A 24,546-nucleotide genomic window follows, 5' to 3' on the forward strand; every position below is an offset into this window, starting at 1 on the left:
ATAGTGATTATGTTGTCTTCATTGGGAAAGAAAGGAAATATTCTGTGTTATCTGTGTGACCACTGAAAGTATGTAAATTGAAAGCGCCTTGCAATAATGTCGAAAATTTCATGAGATTAATTTATCTATATTGTGTACCAATCATTCAGCTTTTATCACGTCTCAGAGTAAAGTATTCTTTATTTCATTCTTCGCATTATGACAAAGAAACTATAAAAGTATTTTGTGATTGTCCAATTATTAGAACTTTATATTATGTGGCGCACCTTGGAAGTGGGCGCCGTACTGTAAAATACTTCCTGTGTCTCAAGACCATTGCATTCAAAGGTCTTTGGAGTCTGTATATTACTTGAAGTTACAAAGGTTTTTAGATGTCTTGTTCTTGTGACAAAGGCAAAACACTTCTTGGAAACCTGGCAAATCACCTCTGTGACCTTTGAAAATAGTGTTGATGAGGGCATTTACAGAGTATCTGATTGGGGCGCTTGGTGTACCTTGTGGCCATCTGAAGCCACATCCTGCAAACGTGGACACTACCAAGGCGACCACACCCACATTTAACCTTGCTTTTATAAAGTAATCTTCAATAAATTACAAGCAGTTACTCTATAGTGGCCTTATCCTTCATCCACACCAACTCATCACTCGTCCTTCATTCTACCATCATCGCATATAATTCAGTGCCTGAGGTCTGAGAAGTATTACACAGATCTTCTGCAATGGATACATCGCCTGCATGTCATGTGTGTATGGTGGCAAGAAATAAGTTTATCTGAGAAAATAAGGTAGGATTCAGAAAGATTTAAATGCCGCTTAGAACAGATTTGCTGGATTCGAGACCAAGGCGCACTGCACAGCACAGAAATCCACAGCCACATTACGGTATCCAAATATAAATCACCATTATGTAAAACTGCTTAAGAATCTGAAGAAAATTCTGCCTCCATCACCATCATAGGTTAGTGGAGAAAAATTAAAGAAAAGAAATCAACAATGAGTTAAAAATGTTGTAGTTTCCCCATAAAATCGAGGGTGAGTGTTCGTTTTCTGTAGAAGAAATCCTCCGCTGATGACGTCACTTATTATTGTTGGAGACCGGCGTTTGGGTGACAGTGTGCCACTAGTGCCAGACTGCCAGTGGCTCAGGGTGCAGCAGTGGGCGGAGAGCCACGCGCCCGCCGTCTGACCCACTCACTCGACCTTGCCTCCCTCGCTGGGCCACACACGGGGCGGAGGAGGGCAGGATGGCGTCTCGAGAAGGGCCCATGGTGAGCGGCACGGATGGCACGGACTTCTTGCACAGGGAGACCGTGGCACCGCATTACCAGATTAGGTGAGAAACACGATGCCTGACCCGACAGTATTCCTGGCATCTGCTTCACGGCACACGCACACTCTTTCTTCCCTCACACGCTCCCTCCCTGGCCTTGCAGCTCAGCCTGGGTGGCCCGAGGGAGCTGTCTTGCCCTCAAGGTGCTCTCCGCCAGGGTCGGGCCAGGCCGGAGAAACAGCTGGGCACATTAATCAGCCCAGTGCATTCATTGAGTACTCGAAAAGAATGGTTGATCTTTTCTTCTGAAATATGAGCAGTTCTTTGCAAGCATCAGCTATACAAACATACCATAGACCACTTTTTTTCTGTTTCATACTATTATTTAAAGTTATATTTGCTGTTTTATTTTTATCATTAGGGATTCTTGCATAAAAGAGTAGGTTTGCGTGCCAGCAGCCTTCAGGAAGTACACTAACAGACAGGGAAGCCAGTAGATGCAGTCCAAAGTACTTTGGGCTGGACCACAGAAGGTGCATCAGGCCAAAGAAAGATTCATTGTAACCTGTGCCCAGTACCTACTGCAAAAAATTTGTGTGCATTTACATCACAGGATGACAAGGGGGGGTGGTGACAACAAGTTGGCTCTATTACTTCAAGATATGCAGCTGTGTTTTAGTAACGGGAAGGAATTTCAGTACGGGGTGAATTTAGATTTAGTTATAAACAAATAGTGTATTGTTACCATTTTCTCAAAATTATACATTTCGTTCATAAATGCTAACAGTAGTCTCGCAATGAAGATAGTGTAGAGGGCACAATAATAATGCCCTTGTGAAAATGTTACATGGTTCCAGTGTTTAGTGTTCATGGCCAGTAGTGCAGGTAGGCATTTCTGCTGCAATATTGACATTGGGTGATAGAGACACCTTGAAATCAGATTTGAAAGCAGGATAGAAGGTCTTGACAGGCTGTCACTGGTACTGAACCACTAGCAGGGAGTGAGATACTACAAATCCACCACATTACAAATTAAACTAAGAGATCACCAAAGCCCAAGTGCATTGTATGTTACCTTTCACTATCCTGTCACCACAACAGATCCAGTCACCATAACCACTTTTTTTTGTTTACTTATTTATTTTGTATATTTGCTTATGGATTTATTTAGTTAGTTTTATTTTTTTTAATAATTTATCTATTTATTTAATTAATTTATTTGTTCATTTGTGTGCATGTGTTTATTGGGCCATCAAACTTGCTGTTATAGGTCTGTAAGAGCTCCATCACTCTATCCATCCTCAGCATTTTTCACTCTCCCACATAAGTAGGACAGTTCCTTTCACAAGTTTTCTTGATGCAAACATATACTAGAGCCTGCCAGAGATTAATGTTAGGTTTTATTCCACAGATGAATGCTTCCTGTACATTTTCTTGTAGGAGGTGGGTAGGGGAACTTGTTCTAGTAGTGTGCATGGGTGTGGCAGGCTGTCTCCTCCATGTGTTGCAGCTGTCATGGTGGCCTGTGTCAATACATCAAAGCCACATGCTGGATGATCAGATCCTAGCAAGCCTGAGTCAAGATTAAAGTACCCAGGTTCCTTATCTTGAGTATTTACCTTATTTGAATATGATCTGGAGAGGTTTACATAGGAGTGAATTGAACCTTACCAGCATTGGGTTATCTAATGATGTAAGAGAAGGGGGTCCCAGTTACTTGCGTCACATGGTTAGCTGCCCGGCAAATAAACTACCAACTATTTTGGGATGTCATGCACCATAATGTTACCTAAAGATAACACTGTGCCAAGTGATTGCATGGTGGGTGCCTCTCCACCACCAATGGCTCTGATGCTACTCACAGGAAACATGTAGTTTTGGTAGAAGAAATTCATACACTTGGGAAAAAAAAAAACATGCAAAGTGTAGTTTGCCTTTTGAACCATTGTATTTTATTGATAGCTTTTGATTGAATTCTTTTGAAATGTTAGTTTTTATTCTGGGCTTTCATTCATTGTGTATGCAGTCATTTTGGTTATTATTGCAGTGAGGAAACAGCCAGACAAACAGGCAGGCCAAACACTCAGTATTATAAACAAAATGTGGAATAAATGAAGAAGATTTGATTAGGATAAGGAGTATACTTCAATTGAAGGGAAGACTTGAGTTTAAATATAGAGATAGAGACTGGACTTAACAAGTATAGTTGAGGCTCTTCATAGTGTAAGGAGGTCAGGCTTTGTTGCAGAATACACTGCTTGTTATACAATATATCACAGAATTTTTCAAATATGGAAAATCACAAACTACAGTTGAAGTAAGTGGGATACTTGATTTGTGGCCATGATGACTATGGCAGAGAATGTGGCATTAGCAAGACAGGGTGAAGAGCAACCACCAAGAATAATTATGCAGGGAGGGAATTTGAAAGTTATGGATAGACACCACAAAGCTGCATGAATATAAGTATTTCATATTTTGTTGCATTCATTAATACATATTGTCCACATACTATATGATGAACTACTATATTCTTGTGTATGGTATGTATGAATAATTAAATACCTAGTCTCTAATTTATATAGTTAGTATTTATTCCTGTATACAGATTGGAAAGCTTTATTAAATCAGTTCTCCTAAATCTTTACTTATTACTTGACCTTTCACTTGAGGGCTGTCGGAAAAGTGTGTGTGTGTGTGTGTGTGTGTGTGTGTGTGTGTGTGTGTGTGTGTGTGTGTGTGTGTGTGTGTGGATCTGAATCAAACTTTGTCTGTATGGGGAAGACTCATAAGCTGTCCAGCCCTGTAAAAGGAAAATAGGGGTATTAGATTAGATTATGATGATGATGCCTGTGTGTGTATAAATGAAAATATACATCTCATCATACAGATCAAACAGTGGATTTATGTATAGTGTAGTTTCCTCATTATTGATGCTTAGTATCTAATAAAATTTTGGTTATTACAGCTGGCCTCCAAAGAAGACTATTTCAGAATTGTAAGTCATATGGTGACTACTTGTCTTTGTCATATTATAGTCCAAGATATTATTTCTTTGCTACGTCTTTTATAATTTGTACTAGATAGCAAGATTCTTACTACTGCAGTGCATACAATGTTGTGTGGCAGCCGTCAGGGGTGGCCAAACAGTGTCAATGGCCAGCGAGACAAACAGAAGCTACATAAATGGTCATGTGCTACCGAGAGGGTTAAGTTCAATGTCAGTTGTGCACTGCAGTGTTACACAGCACACAGTTCAGCATAGCACTCACACAGCATGACCACTGCACTCCTACAGGACTTATCATCACTATACTGTGTTTTGTGTAACTTCATTTCTCTCTCTCTCTCTCTCTCTCTCTCTCTCTCTCTCTCTCTCTCTCTCTCTCTCTCTCTCTCTCTCTCTCTCGCTCTCTCTCTCTCTCTCTCTCTCTCTCTCTCTCTCTCTCTCTCTCTCTCTCTCTCTCTCTCTCTCTCTCTCTCTCTCTCTCTCTCTCTCTCTCTCTCTCTCTCTCTGACAAACTAAGTTGAGCAACTTTGAAATTGGAATCCCACAAAGCTGCACTTTGGCCACTCCTGCCCAACACACCATAGAATAGTGTCCAGTTCAGAAAGCTTCAGTATTTTTTTTTTCTAGATTATTTTTCTCTTTCTCCATATATATATATATATATATATATATATATATATATATATATATATATATATATATATATATATATATATATATATATATATATATACATACTGTAATAGTGTTTACATTTTTAAGTCGGTACATGTTTTGTCTCACCAGTAATTCTGTAGCAATACTATATGAAAGTGCTTATGTAGTTCAGGCATGACACACACACACATTACTTACTTACTCAAGTGTTTTCAAGTAAAAGAAGTTTATTGATTAAAAACTTAATGTTTTATTTTGCAATGTAGAAATGCAGTTTTCTAAAAGTTGTCTACTTTATTTGTAGTGTTTAAGATATATAAGGCACCCATGATATTGATGTGTTTGTTCATGTTTTAGCTATTAACAGGTTTATCTCAACAAAAGATTAATGACTGTTAAGAGGAAATGTCCACTAGTCTCGGAGAAATATGAAACTCATCATTAACACTATTTTGAAAGTTGTAGCTATAGTTCAAACAACAAGACTAAAAAAGAAATTCAAAAGTTTCACCACACCACCTTTCAGACTCTCTAAATACAAGAACATTGATCTGTATGGACAATGGGCATCCCTTTAGTTTAAGCACTCTGTCCCACACCACTGGCAGCTACTTGCTTCACCTTTCACCCTGTGTTTTGTATATCCAGTGTTTCAGAAGAATGGAGCAGGGGCACATTCTTCTCTATGTCCATCCATAGCCTTGCATTCCCTCAGTTATTGGTTCAAAGTAAGCCATGCCTCCCATTTAACAGATAAAATAATTGTTTTTATAATAGCATTAGGTAATCTTTACATATCATAAGTGTTTTGATCTACCAGCATAAAGAAGATGAAAAATGAAAGTAAGGCAGTCAAATGGCCTGATTGGTAACATGTTGAACTGGCACTTGTACTTTAATTTTATTAGAGGTTCAGTCTCAGTGAATGTCCTTTTATGACCATCACAGTGTTTCCTTTCATGCTCTGAAAGGATCCTGACACTGAAAGTTGTAACATTCATAATCACTTGTTAATAAGAATGACACTCATTGATGCTATATTTTTTTGCATTTTCAGAAATGGTCAGTGATACACTATCAGAAATATGATACATTTATCATATTTTACTTTTGTTTTATCAAAATTGTTTTGCTTTTCAAATCCTTCATATTTTGCATATATTTTAAGCAATATCTTGTATCTTTCCAACCTATTGTAAGTTAAATATTGCAATAGAGATAGATGGGGTTGGAAGATGATGTAGAAATAGGTGGAGTGTGGATTGGGCTAAATGGAGAGAAGATGGCTGGTGAAGGACAGGCATTAATTGAAACACAGCAAGTATGGATGAAGGAGGAAAGAAAATTGTAGATAAAATAAATGACAGTTTAGGTTATCATAATCTATTTGGATCTTAGTGATCATCTTGGCTGGTAACATGTGTTTACCTTGGGTAACACACCAGGGTTCACTCCCCAGAAGTGGCTGATTTATCCTGCCTTCAGATCTTTATTATAATAATAATTATTATTATTATTATTATTATTATTATTATTATTATTATTATTATTGTTGTTGTTGTTGTTGTTGTTGTTGTTCTTGGGGTGCGTCAGAACTGAGCATGACAACTCAACACCTGCTGGAAGGATGAGAGGGAAATAGGCAATGAAAAGAAAGATATGATAAGTACAGAATATTAGACTGAAGACATTTGTAAGAATGCAGAGCATGTGCTTTATGAAAAGAAATAAATAGTGAAAAAAAAAAAAAAACATTCATCATAAACACTCTTCCACATTTTAGTCTGTTGTGTCTCTCTTATGTGATGGTAAGAAAAAACTGCAAGTGTAAAAGATGTTTTTTTAAGAATACATGAATAAGTGTTGAAAAACAAAGATAGATGAACATCCATTAGATGTGTGTGTTTGCACTGACAACAGCTCAAGATTTAATCCATTAATATAACAATATACAATGTCTTGCAAGTAGTAGAGTGCTTCTTTGTGTAGCAGTTGTTTTTTCTTATACATATATGTATTTTCATTAGAGAACATTTTTAATGTGCCTGAGAAACAAGTACACACAGTTGTCCCAAAAGTACTGATGTCACAAAGCCCAGTGTATTTTTTGTCTGTGTATAAATTGAATAAGAATTGATATGTTGAATATTGAACTGCCTTGTATTGAGCACACACAGACCAAGAAGAAATAGGGATGTGTTAAGTAGGGGAAGACTCCAGTACTCCTCTTTATGTTTCAAATATTTTGTGGAACGTGACATCACTACTGAGGAGAACAGTGTGCACAGACATATTCCCGTCACAAAAAAATATAAAATTGCACCTCAGGATTTTGCAAATTGCATATATCTCAGGAAAAGATAGTACCAATATTTTGAATCCACTCACCAGACTGGCTGCCCCTTTGTGTCAGTACATTGAGCCAGGGCAGTAGTAGGTTTGTATGAGGCAAAAAACAAATGTTTAAATTCAGTGCACTAATGTAGTTTGTACAGAGGTTGCTGGAACATCAGTCCTTTTAGACTACAAATTTTTTTATGCTTTCTGTACCAATCAGCTTTGTGAATTGTCTCTGGAGAAGAAAAACTCATTGTAAAGTAACATTTCTCTGGCTCATAACCCAATGGTTTACAAAAGAGCAAGGGTAACTGAAATCCACAGACATGCCGTTATGTACAAGATTTGAAACAGAACCATTCACACAAGTACATACAGTACAAACACCCACGACAAGAGAACATATGCCACATTATTATATTGCTTTATATCAGCACATTTTACCTTGTGCCAAACTGTGCCACAAAATTTTCTATCATGGCGAATTGTGATTCAAAATAAGAAGATAATCTCTGTTTCTCAGTTAGTGGTTCAGGTTTTATTAAAGTGTATGTAGAAATACTGCAGTAACATGTAGAGAGTATGGACTGTTGGACATGACAAGTAGTCACTCGTGTGATAGCGCTTGATAAGAGTGTCCCTGATCTCTGTGTGTTGTTATGCATGATGAATATTAACTAACTAGCTCTTTGCTGGAGAAGCTTCTTGTGTTATTTCTGGTTCGGTGCACTTTACTAGTTAATAGGATTTGTTAATTAGTTTATTAACACTTTTTTTAATTGATTTTTTTAGATACATTTCTTTAGGTGAAAAGTTTGAAGTTGATCATGATTTCCAAATTTTGTTTTGTATCTTTCAGTATTTTAAGAGTTCATTTTGTTGTTGTTTTGTCACTAATGTGGTTTGTTAGACAGATATTTGAAAACTAATGAATATATAATAACATGACAATATTTTAGGTGATGAAACTCAGGAGGTATGACACTATATACTGCATTACCTTACTCCTCAGATACCACCGTGGACTAATGTTTGTGTTTCTTTTTATGTTTGTTTCATATTGCCAGGATAGATCAAGCTGTGATTGCAGAAGTAATCAAATTAGTTAACTCTTCCTCCAGGGTATTTACAACAGACAGATATCCAACCACTTCAAGGCTTATTCAGTTTTTGCACTGAGTACATTAAAAAAGAAACTTGTGGAAATATGAAATTGAAGTGAATGCATTAGACAATTTATGGACATACCTATATGTTTTTATTGTGTGTGTGTGTGTGTGTGTGTGTGTGTGTGTGTGTGTGTGTGTGTGTGTGTGTGTGTGTGTGTGTGTGTGTGTGTGTGTGTGTACTTTTTGTTATTTTTTTATTTTGCTTTTATTTTTTTGTTTCACCTCTTCTATTTGTTTTTTGTTAATTCATCAGGAGGAAAAGTTTTAGTTTTCTTTTGGCTTTATTCTAAAAGTAAACTTTTAGTATGATGGAATGTTGAGATAAAAGAGATAAAAGAATTTTCCTGGATTACTATAGAGTAGACAGTGTATTCACTCAAAAGGATGAGGAGGAGGCCTTTGTCTTGTTGTAGAAGCATGGAGGCATGTACTACAGTTTACAGTTATCCACAGTTATGATGTCATATTATTTATGGTCCTCCTGCAGAACAGGGACATTCCTTTACAGTCACAACAGGACCATGCTACTCTTTAGTGAATATTTTTTCATCTTTCTCTCATTTTGACCTGCCTGTCTGAATGCTCCATCATTCCACAACTCATTACTTTTCATACACTGGACATGCAGAGACATTACTTCTTCTGTAGATATCAGGAAATTAGTGTTAGACTACCAGAAATAAATGAACTTATTTTCATGTTAGGCATATGGTAGGCAGACTACATATTAGGAGTGATGTTCAACTAACCAATAAAGCAAGATGCCCAGCATTCCAAAATCCCCATATGTGTGCATGTTTACTGTTCAACAGTCACCAGCAAGTAGTTACTAATTTGGTGAATTGTGCTCTAATAGTTTTATCCCTGAGAGTATGTGAAGTGACATTTCTTTGATGTTGATTAATTATTTGGTTCTATGTATATTGCTAAGTTTGTATATATGTAAAAGTTATTGATAATTTAATGATTGCAATGCGTCTGATTCTCGTTATGTAGTGCCCTGAACAAGAGTCGGTTACGGAAATGTGTGTTCTCCCATCTCCTGTTGGCACTCCTCATGCTGATCAAGATGGTCCCAGACATTCTTGACAGACTTGACATCTTCATCCTAGAAATTGAAGAGCTAGAAGTTCCACAGGTAAGTGACCAACATTTGTGATATGAGTATTGCAAAAGAAGCTGGTTTCTATATTTCTTTAAATACCAGGCCTCATGCCATGCCTCACAGCTTGCAGCAGGAGTGTCATTGCCACATAGACTATTAGAGCAGGTTCATGTGGCATGGCATAGGGAAACCAGGCAAGAAGCATTTTGTGGTGGTGGTGCACAAGTTATTACTAATTGAATTTTGATAGCCATGGTGATCAGTACTTGCCTGTGCCACACCTTCCAGTCACTCCTCATAAAATAACAACACTGAATGGACTTTCTTTTTTCTTTATGCCTGGAAATCCATTCCTTGTACGGTACCAAAGCTTCTTTGTTTTTTCAACTTTGTGGGAGCATCTCCAATATTCCACAAAAGAGTTACATTGGCAACAACAGCATCATGCACTCTGTTACTCTTAAATATATTTTGCAATATTGTATTCGTCGACATTATTAATTTTACTTATTTCCATATAGAATTTTGAGAACTTTCTCCTCTCCTGCAGCCACTGAAGTGGGAGTACATATGGTTGTTGGGTTCCTTAGCAAGCTTCCTCGGCCTCACTGCCATCAGGAAAAACCGGATACTGCTTCTCCAGGTTGGTCATAATCATGTAGCACATTTGTATTGCAGATGTTACATGTATCCAATATTAATCATTAGTATTGGACTCTGGTTGATGGCTCTGATACTTATGGTGAAAAAGAAAGCATGGTCTTCTTGAGTGAACTATTTTATCCCAAAGCATCAGCCCCTATGGGGATGCCACCACATCCCTCAGCTTCACGTCGCTAACCCATAGCCTCCCCTCACCATGCATTGGGACATGCTGGAAAGCAATGACTCTTGCCGACATTTTCTGAATCATGGGATGTTATAGCACTGTGATATCATGTGATTATTCATTCTGTTTGCTAATGTATAGGAAAAATAAAAGATTTTTAACTTCTAAGATAGAATAAAAACTTTGAAAATTCTCACTTTTCAACTTGTACATAATATTTATATCTATATTCTTCTTCTCCAAATACTTATTGAATAATATATCAACTTCGATGAAAATATTTCATTACAAAATTTATTCAATTTTATGTATGTTCTTTGTTAAGAAATTGGAAAAAAAAATGCTTCTGATATCTTTGTCTGATTGTTAAAATATGTTCTTTACTTAAAGAAGAGCCTCTCTATACACTTATTGAATGATTTAGAGTTCCTAGGGTTGTGGTGTGGATCATAAAAATTTTCACTGAAATTAAATGAAAACAGTTAAAAAAAGTTATTTTTCAACTGACACATGATTTCTATACCAAATATCAATATTCTAGAGCCCCAGGTGCTTATTAAATTGTTTGTCAACTTAAAGGAAAATCTTTTATTTATATATTTTTTTTCATTTTGTACAATCAACAGTTGTTTTCTATAATGGTTAGATCTGCCTGTCATTGTTTATTTTCATGTATTTCATTTAGCAGTGCCAGTGAACACTGCACCAGAGGCTGGATCTCTGCATTAATTGTTAATATTGTTTTTCTTTTTCCATTTTCAATGAAGTGGGTTTCCCATGTTTTTGTCAACAAAGGCATTATTCACTCTGTCAGGCTCCTCTGTGTATCAGTCTCATCTCTCCTCACTGTGTATCTGTATCTGTACTGTAAGTTCATGACTCCCACAATGCTCAGCTTTGAACAGATATTAACATGATGTTTCCATAAACTAGTAACATACTTGCAAATGTTGGCATAACTTTTACTGTCATGTTAGACATCAAAAGCTTTTGATAGAGTCTGGCATAAAGCTTTGATTTCAAAACTGCCCTCCTACGGGTTCTATCTCTCTCTTTGCAACTTTACCTCAGTTTTCCTTTCTGACCGTTCTATTGCACTATGGTAGACAGCAACTGATCTTCTCCTAAATCTGTTAATAGTGGTGTTCCTCAGGGTTCTGTTCTGTCACCCACTCTCTGTTATTTATTAATGACCAAACTTCTTGCCCTATCTTTTCCTACGCTGATGATACCACCCTACATCTTTCCACGTCCTTTCAGAGACAACCAACCCTTCAGGAAATCAACAAATCACACAGGGACGCCACAGAACACCTGACTTCCGATCTTTCTAAGATTTCCGTTTGGGGCAGAGAAAATATAGTAGTTTTCAATGCCTCAAAAACTCAATTCCTCCATCTATCAACTCGACACAACCTTCCAGACAATTATCCCCTCTTCATTGACACTCAACTGTCTCCCTCTTCCACACTGAATATCCTTTACTCATAATCTTAACTGGAAATTTCATATCTCATTTCTTGCTAAAACAGCTTCTGTAAAGTTAGGCATTCTGAGGTGTCTGCCAGTTTTTCTCACCCCTCCAACTGCTAACTCTGTACAAGGGCCTTATCTGCCCCTGTATGGAGTACTCTTCGCATGTTTGGGGGTTCCAGTAACACAGTTTTACTAGATGAGATGGAGTCAAAAGCTTTTCATCTCATCAATTCTCCTCCTCTGACTGATTGTCTTCAGCCTCTTTCTCACCGCCAAAATGTTGCATCTCTTTCTATCTTTTATCGCTATTTTCATGCTAACTATTCTACTGATCTTGCTAACTGCATGTCTCTCCTCCTCTTGCAGCCTCGCTGCACAAAGCTTTCTTCTTCCTCTCATCCCTATTCTGTCCAACTCTAATGCAAGAGTTAACCAGTACTCTGTCATTCATCCCTTTCACTGGTAAACTCTGGAACTCCCTTCCTGCATCTGTATTTCCGACTTCCAACGACTTGTCTTCTTTTAAGAGGGAGGTATCGAGGCATTTCTTCCCTAATTTTGGCTGATGCTTTTCTTGTAGAGAACCAGCATTCAAGTGGGCCTTTTTTTTTTTTTTTTTCCTCTCCTTAGCTGGCCCTCTCTCCTACATACAAAAGAAGAAAAAAATAACTAGGTCATTGACAATATGAGGTACTGCAGTCCATGTGAGAAATGTTTGTGAACATTGTCTAACAAGTAGAAACTCCATTTTGTCCTTCATTTTTCTCCCTCCTTATAAAACAAACAGTGATATTAAGTAGCATGTATTAATCTCCATACAAACACCTAAAAAATGCTGTTTGTTGTTTAATCATCTACTTTATTGTATTTATTTGATTTTGGTGTTAGTACCTATTTTATTTAAATAAAAATAGAAAATAGAGAAAGAAAAATATTTTCCCCTGTGAGAGACTATTTGGACATTCTGTAGCTTTGCCATTGTGTAATATGTATGGACTTCACTATGATATATATAAGATCAGAGGTTATCCAGGCATCCTCCGTATTTATAAGCTGAGTATCCAGACTGAAAACTTGTTTTGTTAAAGGCTGCACACTTATTCTGTGTATTGTCCTTTGCAGATATATTTTGGCCTTGTTAATCTTCTATCAACGGTACCAATTCTGCTAGCTGCAATGATATACTTTAAAGAATTTGCTGAGTATTGTAGTGAGAGTGAGCCTCAAGGTCTTCAGTTATGGCAGGTGAGTTGGGGATATTTACATACAGCCTCTTGAAGTATTGACATTTTCTCTCTTGTGCATGGCTGAGGGACTTCTATCACAGCCAAGACCCTTAGTTTTAATTTTATATGATTAGTCTAGTACCTTGTGAGTAAATAAATGCTTTGGCAAGAGTTTAAAGTTTGCTGAATTTTAAATCAGGCCACAGTTCAGCCACACATTTTAGATCAGACAGATATACTTAGACTGATAAGCTGCTAAGAACATCATCCCAGGACACCAAACCTCTTTGTTTGTTGCCCAATTGTGGAAGTGTCCAGCTCATGTGTCCATGAGTGATAGAAAATTATCTGCTGTGAAGCCCTCTCATGGCAAATTTGTTCAACCTCATGTCAGTTTATTAGTGCTCCCATGATGTCTCAAAGATGGGCATCACAAATTAAAGACACCTAACTTCATTACTTTATGTTCAGTAATTTTGTAAAAGCCAATATTATATCAGGAATGGAAATATAGATTTCAAAGGAGAAGTATGATACTTTGATATTCTGATATTTATAATATGTCATGACTAATGTTCCAGCTGTTCACATCTTACATTGTTACTGGTACTGTATTTATTCTTTTGTCTTTTCCTCAGGGCTACCCAATCAGTGTGTTATGGTATAGCTTCATCCTAGTGGCCATGCAGGTGCACATCTTCACACTGATTTTTGCCTACAAGCTCATATTGGCCTGGAAGAACCGAGGGGCTGTTAAGAAGGCCCAGTAAGGCCAGTTAAGCATCTATTTATTCACTGCATTCATTATGGGTTGTTATAAATTTATGTTTTAAGTTTTATGAAGGAATATACTGAAAACATGATTCACCAAGGATGTCTATTTTATACTTAAAATATTCCTATTCACATCATCTGTGGGTAACATTGGTTACCTTTTTGAGGTACTACCTATATTGTGGCAAAATTTTCACTGTTTAATTAAGGTGTTTTATAATATCTTCTTCATCTGTAGTTAAATTGTTTTTGTTTTTCACCTGCAATTACTGGTAAAGATTACATTATCAATTTGGCTCAGTCAGTGGTGATTCACTGCTATAGAATACATTCAACAGGAGTACACATGACTTCTGTATCATGCAGAATAATTTTGTGCCACCTGGTACAGAGTTGTGCTACATGTTCAGTGTTCAAGCTGGAGAGATAGAATATAATAGCCATCTTTGCATTGCCTTGGAATGAGTTGTGTATGTTTCTTAACTCCAGTCTAATTTGAAAGCTTTAGCTCTCTACATATGTATTTTTACATGATTCATTGTTTGAACACGGATGCGTTTTATGTTTAATGTATTGTTGAAATATCTCAGTTGATGGTACTTGTTGTCATGCTCAAAAGTTTCTCTGTTGAGGGGAAGTCCTGCCCAAGTTTTGCAAGTCAGCCTTTAGCTGTGTTTCCTTTACCTCATGACTTGTTTATGGAGATGTCAATTTTTTTTTTTTTTTCCTTGCTTGGGAATAAACAATATTTGTACTAATATGGGATGTGATTTGGGTAACTATTGAGTTTTCCTTTTATAACAGATAATGAATACCATAGACTTACAACACTGCATTCTTCAGATGTGTAGTTCTGTTAATTTGAACTATGTTGAAGCAGATTTCATTTGATTATGAATCAGAATTAATTTGAAGGGAAAAGTGTAAGGCTCTTGATGATTTGAATTAAGCGTTTTCCACTATATACAAGAAATGTGCCTGCAAATCGAAGCCAAAGCCACAAGTGTAAATTCCCTAGAGTGCATGTGTCATGCACACAATATTTTCATCACTGCTGCTAATGTGATAAAGGTGACATTTGTTGAAATAAATAAAACAAGAGTAATAGTAATTTCTGTTCATGACAAACAAACCAAAAAAATACTAATGATTAAATTCAAAATTTTGTCTTTCCTTTTTTTTTTTTTTTTTTTATACTCTTATCCACATCATAAAATCAAACTACCTGACCTGCCTATATAGTTCCTTTGTTATATTCATCCTGTGATTACTGTATATACTCAGATTACACTTGATGAAATTTTAAAGTACTGTACATGTAAACTACCAGTACATCTTTCAGGATTGTTAGGCCTACCTGTAGCTACTTTCCTGTACAACTTTCCTCACTGTAAACACATGCACAAATCATTGCTAACACTTGCTCGTTCATGTCTTGCTTGCAATCATGATCCTTTTCCTTTCATTCTTGAGGTTGACAGTTTCTTTCTCTAATCCAGTAATTACTTGTATTTCAGGTGATTGGTCTGTTTGGTAATGCTGAAAGTAAAACATTCATCACTATAGATACTACTTCATACATGCCAGTACAGTAAAACCTTGACACAGCAAATATTAGAAGTGACAAACACTTTAAGAATATTAGAACAAGTCTTGCTATTAACACTGATTGTCAAGAGGAGTAAAAATAAGAACACCTTGGAGTGCAGTTGCATATTACAAACCAGTTTTCACTAAAGGCAGAAAATTAAATCAAGAGTGACCAGTGTTTGAACATAATGTATTGCCTAATGACTTAATGACTTGCCTTGCATAACAACCAGTGTGTTGAAACATCTCTCACCAGTAGAGCAAACTGGTTGTCTCCAAAATAATTGTCTGTTATTTCAAGGATATATTCCCTAGGATACAAATACATTATTTTATATGAATATTATCTGGTTGGCTCCAAAAAATTTATTAGTAACATTCATTGAATCTTACTTTGATTATTGTTTTATCTTAATTTATAATGTTTTCCTTATTTCCTTATTTACTTATTTATTCATTTACTTTTTCCTTTTGAACTGCAATATTTCTCTGAATTCCCTTTATCCTGTCAACCCTTCTGGTATCAATAATTTCAGTACTTGCATGTTCTTGGTACGTAATAAGTAATTTTCTAAATATATTTTTTACTGTTCAATGCTACTTCTTTTGAGTGTTGTCATTCTTCTGGATGTGCAGCTTTAGCTAATTTCCATTATTCCACTTTCTTGGTGTTATAAGAACTTTACATGCATGTAGCAATTCAAACAATACTATCTTCTTTCCTGCCAGTGTTGCTGACCTCATACAGACACTCCTTCAACTTAAAATTGTCTTCTTGATTTGAACTTTATGCATCACACTGTGTTTTCTCTGCTGTCTTCCACTTGACGTGACATAATCAAAGTTGTTTGTACCTGCTCTCCTTCCCTTTATATATTGCTATCCATTTTCCTACTTATATCTTTCTATCTTATCTAAGCAGTGTTAGTGAATACGAGTACCAGCACTAGTATGTATAACTTTATCGCACTGTTTTGTAGTTTTGATTCTGTCTTTCATTTACAGCAATATAATGAAACTTATATATTCCTTCCAGTCCTTCTGTAGATAATATAGTACACACAAGTACATCCTTAACCATTTGACTGCTGATGATACATCTATCTTTTATATAAATAACCACACAATGTTACTGAATGACAATCAAGCCACAAAGTGACTTGACTGCTACTGCTGAGTGGTGTTGCCCAGAGTCATCCTCTTAACTTGCACCACACTGTTTTATTGAGTTTGAGAAGCCATAGCAGTGAAAAGGGTTAAAACATCTTGCTATACTACTTGGCACTAAATTCTTTACTGTAGTAGGCCTACCAGTATTCTTTAGAAGCTAGTGTTACCGTATTCAGAAGGTTTGCAAAAATTTCTTTCTTTCAAAACTCAGGGTTCATACTATACAACAAGAGGTAAGGTTACACATGAGTATATATGGTGGTAGAGAAGTTTTACATATCCCTCCAAAAAGAGAACTGCATATTTGTTTACAGAAGATAACCTAGATTTAAGTTTATTACAGTTCCCCATATGTAAGGAAAATCTGGCACACTGTTTTCAGTCACTCATTCAGGTGATGAGCTGCACTGCAATGTGGTAAACATAATGCTGACTTAAATTGGGAAGTTTTCTTATTGTTGTTGTTATCTGTGGTAGTTGTTTGTAGTACTTCTTGTTAATATCTTTAAGACATATCAATTGTTCTCATTAGCATAAGTAGTTTTCTATGAAGATCTTGTTTGACCACTTGCAACCAATGTACCAGAGACATGCCCTATTTTCCCACACTGTAACTTATGGCCATCTATCATTTTGGATAGTTAACTGATGAACACTATGGGTTTAATAAACTGATGAAGAGGTCAACTCAATGGTTTTAATAAAAAGTTTGTGAATGTGCAGGATTTTGACACTGCCTCTCAGGAAGCTGGCTTTCACTTGTTACAATTAATCACAACACTGCTTATAACACTTATGCTTGATTTGCCTCTTATTTTCCTTTGTCACTTTCATTTTCAAGCAGCTGTTTCACCTCATGTTTGTGTTTTCCTCTTGTCTTCCTCTGTCAACTTCATGTTGAAAAGTTTCACTGAGAGTTTGAATTCTCTTAATTTTTTGTATGATTTTTATTTCCAAAAATGACTTCATTTCCATGTAACTTTTGTATATGTATCTCTTCAAGAGGCCTCCATTATGAAAAGGAAGTTATAATGTTCATTAAATTCACCAAGAAAGCAGGAAAGGTGTGAAGGATGTCCTGTTTACTATTTCATTCTGACTGAAAAACATTATTAGTTATTTATTACCATGGTGAAGCAAACCTTTTGTTATGTACGAGACTGTCGTTAAAGAAAATAGTGATGAGTGAATTTCCATCCCTCCCCAGCCTTTATGATGACACCTCACATCTTGACTAAGCAGATTTCATCCACCATATGGTGGCGGGAATATTCCTGTGTGTTGTGTAGCTCAGCTTATTATGAACATAGAACTGAATGTAAGATTGAAGCAAGATAAAGTGAAGCCTGAAAGTATGGGTATGTTTACATATTTGCATGCAGCACACACACACACACACACACACACACACACACACACACACACACACACACACACACACACACACACACACACACACACACACACACACACACACACACACACTAATTGCAAGAAAGTAAGTTGATAAGATTTTTTATTACATTTTGAAGAGTGAAGACTAATAGTATTTTCACTGTGACCTCAAATCTTCACTGCTTGTTTAAAGAGTACATACTATTCAAAGGCAACAGAGGTAAGCAATTAGATTTATAAGGGTGTGTCATCTATTACTAAATCAAAGAACCTTTTAGAATTATTTAGATACTTTTGCTTATACTGTAGTTTTGACCAATTTGTGTACACTATTTTTTGAAGACTGCCTTCCTCAGTTTTTTTCTTTCTTGTTGCTTTTTCCCCAGCCAGTCCATCTCAACATTAAAAGATTATGATTTTAAATGAAAACATTGAAAACCTGAATAAATAAAGGCTGCTAAAGATTGAAGTAAGACACTAAAACAAAAATTATATGGATCAATGACAACAAAAAATGAATATAAAAAGGAAACAGTCCTCAAGGAGATTATTGTGTAAAGCATACAAAAACCAAGCTAAGTCTTGCATGTCTGGAGCAGTGACAGTAAGTCTAGGTATAAGGAGCATCCCAGGGGCCATGAAGTCTTGCCAAGGGTGCCTGGAAGTATTGGGGCACATGACACTGCCAGTATACAAGGGCACAACATGGAAACATGCTTAGGGACAAATTTGTTAGTTTTAGATATGAAATAAGTTTTCATTGAAGTCAAAGTATTACAGATTTATGTATTGCATGTTATATTAGCCTCAGACAAGACTAGCCAATCATACAAAGCTGCTGTAATGATATTCTCCTCCGAATAATTTTATTTTCATAGTTTTAGTATTAAAGCTTTGAAGAAAAAACATCAGTAATACTGTGCTTTTTATCATTATCATGATTATTTTCTTTTATCATCATTGTTATCATTATTATTATTATTATTATTATTATTATTATTTCATCATCATCATCATCATTGTCCTTATTATTATTATTATGGTGTATGGATGCTTTGTCACTTATTAGTATTTGAACAGGCAGTGCCTCGGTGTGTTTACATTATCACAGAATCCTTAAGGTAAAACGCATCGAGATGGTTTACGTGTCAGAAAGCTTCAGTGTCAACTCAGTTGTCTATTTATTTATTTTTCAATACTAAAAGTGTGAGATAATAATTGTAGGTATTACATTATAAAGCCAAGGGAAAGCGACACGAAACTCTTGGTTCTAGAAATAAGCCCAAAAGCTTTGCTAACTAGTGACAAAATATTCCAAAACGAGGTAAATTATTATGTATAAATATTGCTTCCTAATCCAAGTCAATGCCAACTAACCTGGTATACATTACCAGTGAAAGAGGTAATAATTGCAATCTTCTGATGGGTGCCTTGTCTGAGAGGGACAAATGGTGTTTTCATGGCAGCACGCGCTCACTGCCTACGTACGTGCTGCTGTGGCGTGGCTGACAGTGATGGATGGTGTGCTGCCAAACGCCTTTAAGTAACAGGGATGGCAAAAGACGAGCAAGTGAAGGTTAAAAGTAACAGTAACTTAGTGCAGTGTAAAACTATGCAGGGCAGTTGATGAAAAATGCTCACTCTTTGGGTACTGAAATGCTATTAGTACAAAAAATACTTCACATCGTTACTTCTCATCGCTTGTTGTGTTTTAGGGTATTGAGGTGTTGGACAGAGACATGAGGGTATATGGTAGCGGTTAGAAATTTCGCAGCTCAAAATAAATGACCGCCTTTCATTTACGGGCGGCAATCCAATTGAAGCGTGTGAAACATTGCTCGAGCCACGCGCACGTGAACACGAAGGTGGCTCAGCATTGTCTTGTATGTACATATTATGAAAATAGTATACTGATAACATGTTCACAGTTCCTCTTGAATTCATGACTTTTTCTGAAATGGACCTTAATAATTAGATCTATCTTTCTACTTGTAACTACTCTCTGAAATGGAAAGTAATCTAAAATAATTACTAAGTATTTGTGATTAGGTAACATAATAAGTAAAGCAAAGTAGTACACATCTCATTCTGGGCTTGCAGACAGTGGTTGTTCGTGAAAATGTGTAATGATATCACATGAGATGGTTTTTAGTTTCTCAATTTCAATGTAAAAGAATAAAGAATATCGTATAACTGCATGGTATAATAGTGATATTAAAATTAATGTGAAAATGATGGTTTGATTGCGAAGGAAGTAGTTGAGTCAGGCTCAGGTTAGGCTTCTATTAGTAAAGTGAGGACTGAACCAGCGGTTACAGGAAATGTGGCATTTTATGTATTGAAATAGGGACTTGAGCTGAGCTGGGGATTACGTGTCACAGATTTGATGGGCCGCGTAGCTCCAGTATTCGAGCTGTTGGAGAAGGTTGCCAATTCTGGCTTGTGTCGTGTTGATATTTCAACGGCTGGGAGAATGTCAAGCCGAGAGTGGTCATGTTGACAGCCTCATATCCTCCTGAACAGAAAGATATAATCGATCACATTACTGCCTGTGTTCATTAAAAGACAGTATTTCTATCAAGTTTTGTGGTTTTATTTAGGGGCATTAGTAGACATTAGTAGTGGCACTGGAAACGTCGGTAGACTATAGACCAATGACTATATATTCTGTATATATAGTCATTGTTATAGACCCTCCCGCAGTAACCTTCACTTTGATGTGCATGAACGCTAGGCTGCTTGTTAAAACAAAGGTATTACGTGGAGTAGTCTTATGTCCACTGAGTTTAGGATCGAGCCACATTTGGTATAGTGGGCGAGAATGCTACGTGGTACTGATTCGAAGCAGACTTTAGAGTTGTGGCAATTTCGATTCAAAAGAAAACAAGGCTCGTTATCTTGTGGCAATTGCCTGCGGGTGTTATTACTGGTTTATTTCCTTCTTTTCTGTTGTATATACCTTTACATTCACCTAAAGCGTAAACAAGTGGGGGGATAGTTTTTGTGTTTCCGGTGGAGTCTAGAGAGGGACCAGGTTAGGTAATGTTAGATAGGTAATGGTGGATTATATTAGTGTCCTTAAGAGAACCGGAAATGACTAAAGATAATTACTGTTGTATTTTCCTGTGTGTGTGTGTGTGTGTGTGTGTGTGTATGCATTAAGTTCGTATATGTAAAATTCACCACCAGACTACAGAACAGTTTACCCACCACGCTAAGGAAGAAAATTATTAATCAAATTACATAAACTGGCACGAGGGAGTCAGCCATCTTAACTTTTACTGTTCTGGCCTTATGATTACCTAATACATGTACCGACGTGACTATTAGTGAGGTTCGCAACAGTCGCTATGAAAAGGCCATAGGAGACGGAGGAGGCTGAATGCTTTAAAGGCGAGATTGAGGAAGGCTGAGGAGAGATATGGAGGGGAGGGTGAGAGGAACGAGAGAAGAGAACAGTAACTAAGAGGCGGGTTGAAGAGTAAAGTGCATTGAACTAAGCTTTTGTTTGTTCCAAAGTTGTTACAATACGCGATCTTCCGGTGTGGGTGACAGTTTGTTCTGTTGGAAGTGAAACCAAGGGATTCTAACGACACAAATATGACGGTGTGGCTGTTTTAAAGGTAATGCGTATTTATAAATAATTGAGAGAGAGAGAGAGAGAGAGAGAGAGAGAGAGAGAGAGAGAGAGAGAGACGGGGGGGGGGGGGATAACATACGTAATTTCCTGAGCAAGGAGCTTCTCTGTACTGGAATGATTTTATTTCTATTCCCCCAAGAACGAACTCGCGGTACTTCCTTGATTGCATATCCGCGGGTGTCCCAAGAAACACTATTATCACTGTAGCATTGTATCATGGCATCCTGTTGCTCTCCTCGTATTGCACACACACACACACACACACACACACACACACACACAAAGGGGATAGATACACAGACGAGTCAGTGTTGTTTGTACACGCTCACATCTTGGTGTACATTTCTTTCCTGTGTAACTGTTATTGTGTACTCGAATAAACATAAAGTGTCGTGACGTACTATGTTGGCAGTTGATCACCTTGCTATTATTTTCATTTTCTAAAGTTAATTATATAGAAATTGCATATAGAAAGTCTATGTACCAGATAAATAACAAGTCTTCAATAAATGGATGTTGTGAACTGCGTATATTATAAGTATGTTTGTATGTGTTTGACAGTAAACGATAAAATAGAGATAGAGAAGCAGGAAGCAGACAAGTATTGCAGGAGGCGCTGTGTTAAACATGTAACTTTAAAAAGGCCTTCCGAACCCATAAGAAAAACAAATATTTGCTGGATAACCAATAGTTGGAAAGCTTTCGTTAATAAGCAGGAAGGGACTGCTGTGGACGAGACCAATTCTTTCGAGCGCAAAGACGCGCATGCCACTGTGCTATCTTGTCATTGATGGGGCGGGGGAGCGGATGTAACGATGGTTTTCAGACAAAGAAGCATGATTAATTCTTAATGTTAAAGTGGCTGAAATATTATTGTTGCGCGAGTAAACATCTTTTAAGGGCATAGTGAGGCTTGGCTAGCTGATTGCTATAGTGAGTGTAATGATGATTGCAAGAGTAACTATATTTAGTATGTATAATGAAGTATGATTAATTATATATAGTTTCGGAAGTAGTCCAAGAATGTCATTTGCGGACGAGTCTTATTTACTTACGAATTTTTTGTTGCATCATACACGCTGATTATTATGAAGCTTGTTTAGTTTAAAGGATAATATGGAAGAGTGTGCGTGACATTTAAGATACTTTATGTCAAGTAGACCTAATGATGTATATAAGAGTGAAGTATTATGATGATGCTTAAACAACAGTAGTGTTATCCTAGCCCAAGAGGAACATGAGAGTAATTAAAGAAGTATTACATCTTTTTTTAAGGAGCATTGTAAAACTGTTCAAGTTTTCGTTTCTGTGAACGAAACTCCTACCATGTAACAAAGAAAATGGCAAGCCAGACTGAAGAGAAAACGAAATCATGCGCATTTTTGTTTTATAAAGAAAAATCTGATAATTTGCGGAGTTTGGGAGAGAGGATCAAAGATTATGGAGGAAGTTATGTTATTTATAACTTGTTTTATAAATAAGAGGGAGGGATCGATACGTATGAATAAACAGATGTACCGATACGCGGAGAGTTGAATAGGTAAAAGACAAATTTTACATGATGTATCAGTGTTCAGAAGAACGAGTGTTAGACATGGATAAATAATCTACACCGATAAATGGACGTAGAGCTAGATAGAAGAAAAGACAGTTTATACTCTTCCCCAATGATCTGAAAGGGAGACGAGACAAAAATAAAAACAGGGTGAGCGGGTGGGGAGGGAGAGAAAGGCGATAAATGAACGTCGCTTTAGGGAACAAACTTTAGCGTCCCTCGCACCATGGGAAGTGTCTGATGGCAGGAGCGGCCCACAGGTGCCATCCAGCTGTCTCCTTGGTGCCACGGCTTCCCACCAGGAAAGGGTGCGCGAGTCAATAAGTGTATCGATAAGGAAGAGAAGGGGAGGGGATAGATGGATGGCTGTATGGTAGGGAGGGTGGAGGTTATGGTGGAGGTGGATTGTGGTGGTGATGACTAAGCTTAAGGCCTAACGGAGAGTGAGTTGCCCTTACAACTCACCGCATTTGTCCAGCACCACCACCACCTCTATTGCGCTACACCACACACCTGAGGGCCACTTCAGTACACCATAGACCGCGCACTGCATGTATATTGTGTTACTGACGCTACACTATTTTATGATGCCTACTTTCCCCTACACTCGAACGCCACATCATGCAGGACAAAACGTCACATCACCACATTATTTACTCTTTCCCTTAACAGTTTGTCCCACACATCACCACCACATCATCACATCATCACACCAGACCACACTGCACCACACGACACGAGCTCTCCACGCATCACCACTCAATGCCACATCACACCACGCTACGTCACAAAACAACGTAGTATTTCCTTCACACACGTACAACGGCGTCAGGTATAGATTATTCTAGCATGTATATTCTCTTAGCATACCAACATAACACCTTCTCAGCACACCGCACCATAACCAACACATCAACTGCACACAACAGTAACACCACGTCATCAAACCAGCACACACCGTACATCATCACCCTCACCTCACAACTTCACTCTTTTTACATGCACGTACTATCTAACCTACCAGACTGTCAGCACATTGCACTTGCATGGGTTAGACTCGCCACTCACGCAACACTTCTGCATGACACGTTTAGGTATAATAGCGCGCATTGTACCGCCTCACACACCGTCACCAGCGCTGCCCTCCAACATAATTCTGCCAGTCGTGAGAGTTTCGCTTTGAGGTTCACATGTAGCTTCTTGCCTCTTATCTTAACAAAACCAACAAAAAGTATGATTCTTTGGGGCGGAAAAAGCTCTCTAATGGAGTCTTGCGCTTTCAACCTTATCATCGTCTCTGAGAAAGAAAAATATGAAAAAAAGATTAGTGTCGGTAGTATTGT

General features: G+C 37.2%; 1 protein-coding gene across 2 annotated transcripts; it reads left to right on the plus strand.

Annotated features, from left to right (window-relative positions):
• The first annotated feature begins 1,076 nt into the window (after window positions 1–1,076).
• On the plus strand, window positions 1,077–17,300 carry LOC123517914 (protein jagunal-like). 2 transcript variants are annotated; one of them, XM_045278375.1, is made up of 6 exons: window positions 1,077–1,333; window positions 4,239–4,268; window positions 9,440–9,581; window positions 10,099–10,191; window positions 12,976–13,098; window positions 13,718–17,300. In XM_045278375.1, the coding sequence occupies exons 1-6, from the start codon at window positions 1,245–1,247 to the stop codon at window positions 13,847–13,849; spliced, it is 609 nt and encodes a 202-aa protein (XP_045134310.1). In that variant the 5' UTR covers window positions 1,077–1,244; the 3' UTR covers window positions 13,850–17,300. The 2 variants fall into 2 exon arrangements, with proteins under 2 accessions (XP_045134310.1, XP_045134311.1); XM_045278376.1 differs by lacking the exon at window positions 4,239–4,268 and having other exon boundaries at window positions 1,078–1,333.
• The last annotated feature ends 7,246 nt before the right edge of the window (window positions 17,301–24,546 follow it).

Source organism: Portunus trituberculatus, chromosome 43, assembly GCF_017591435.1.
Source record: "Portunus trituberculatus isolate SZX2019 chromosome 43, ASM1759143v1, whole genome shotgun sequence".
NCBI classification, from domain to species: Eukaryota; Metazoa; Arthropoda; class Malacostraca; order Decapoda; family Portunidae; genus Portunus; species Portunus trituberculatus.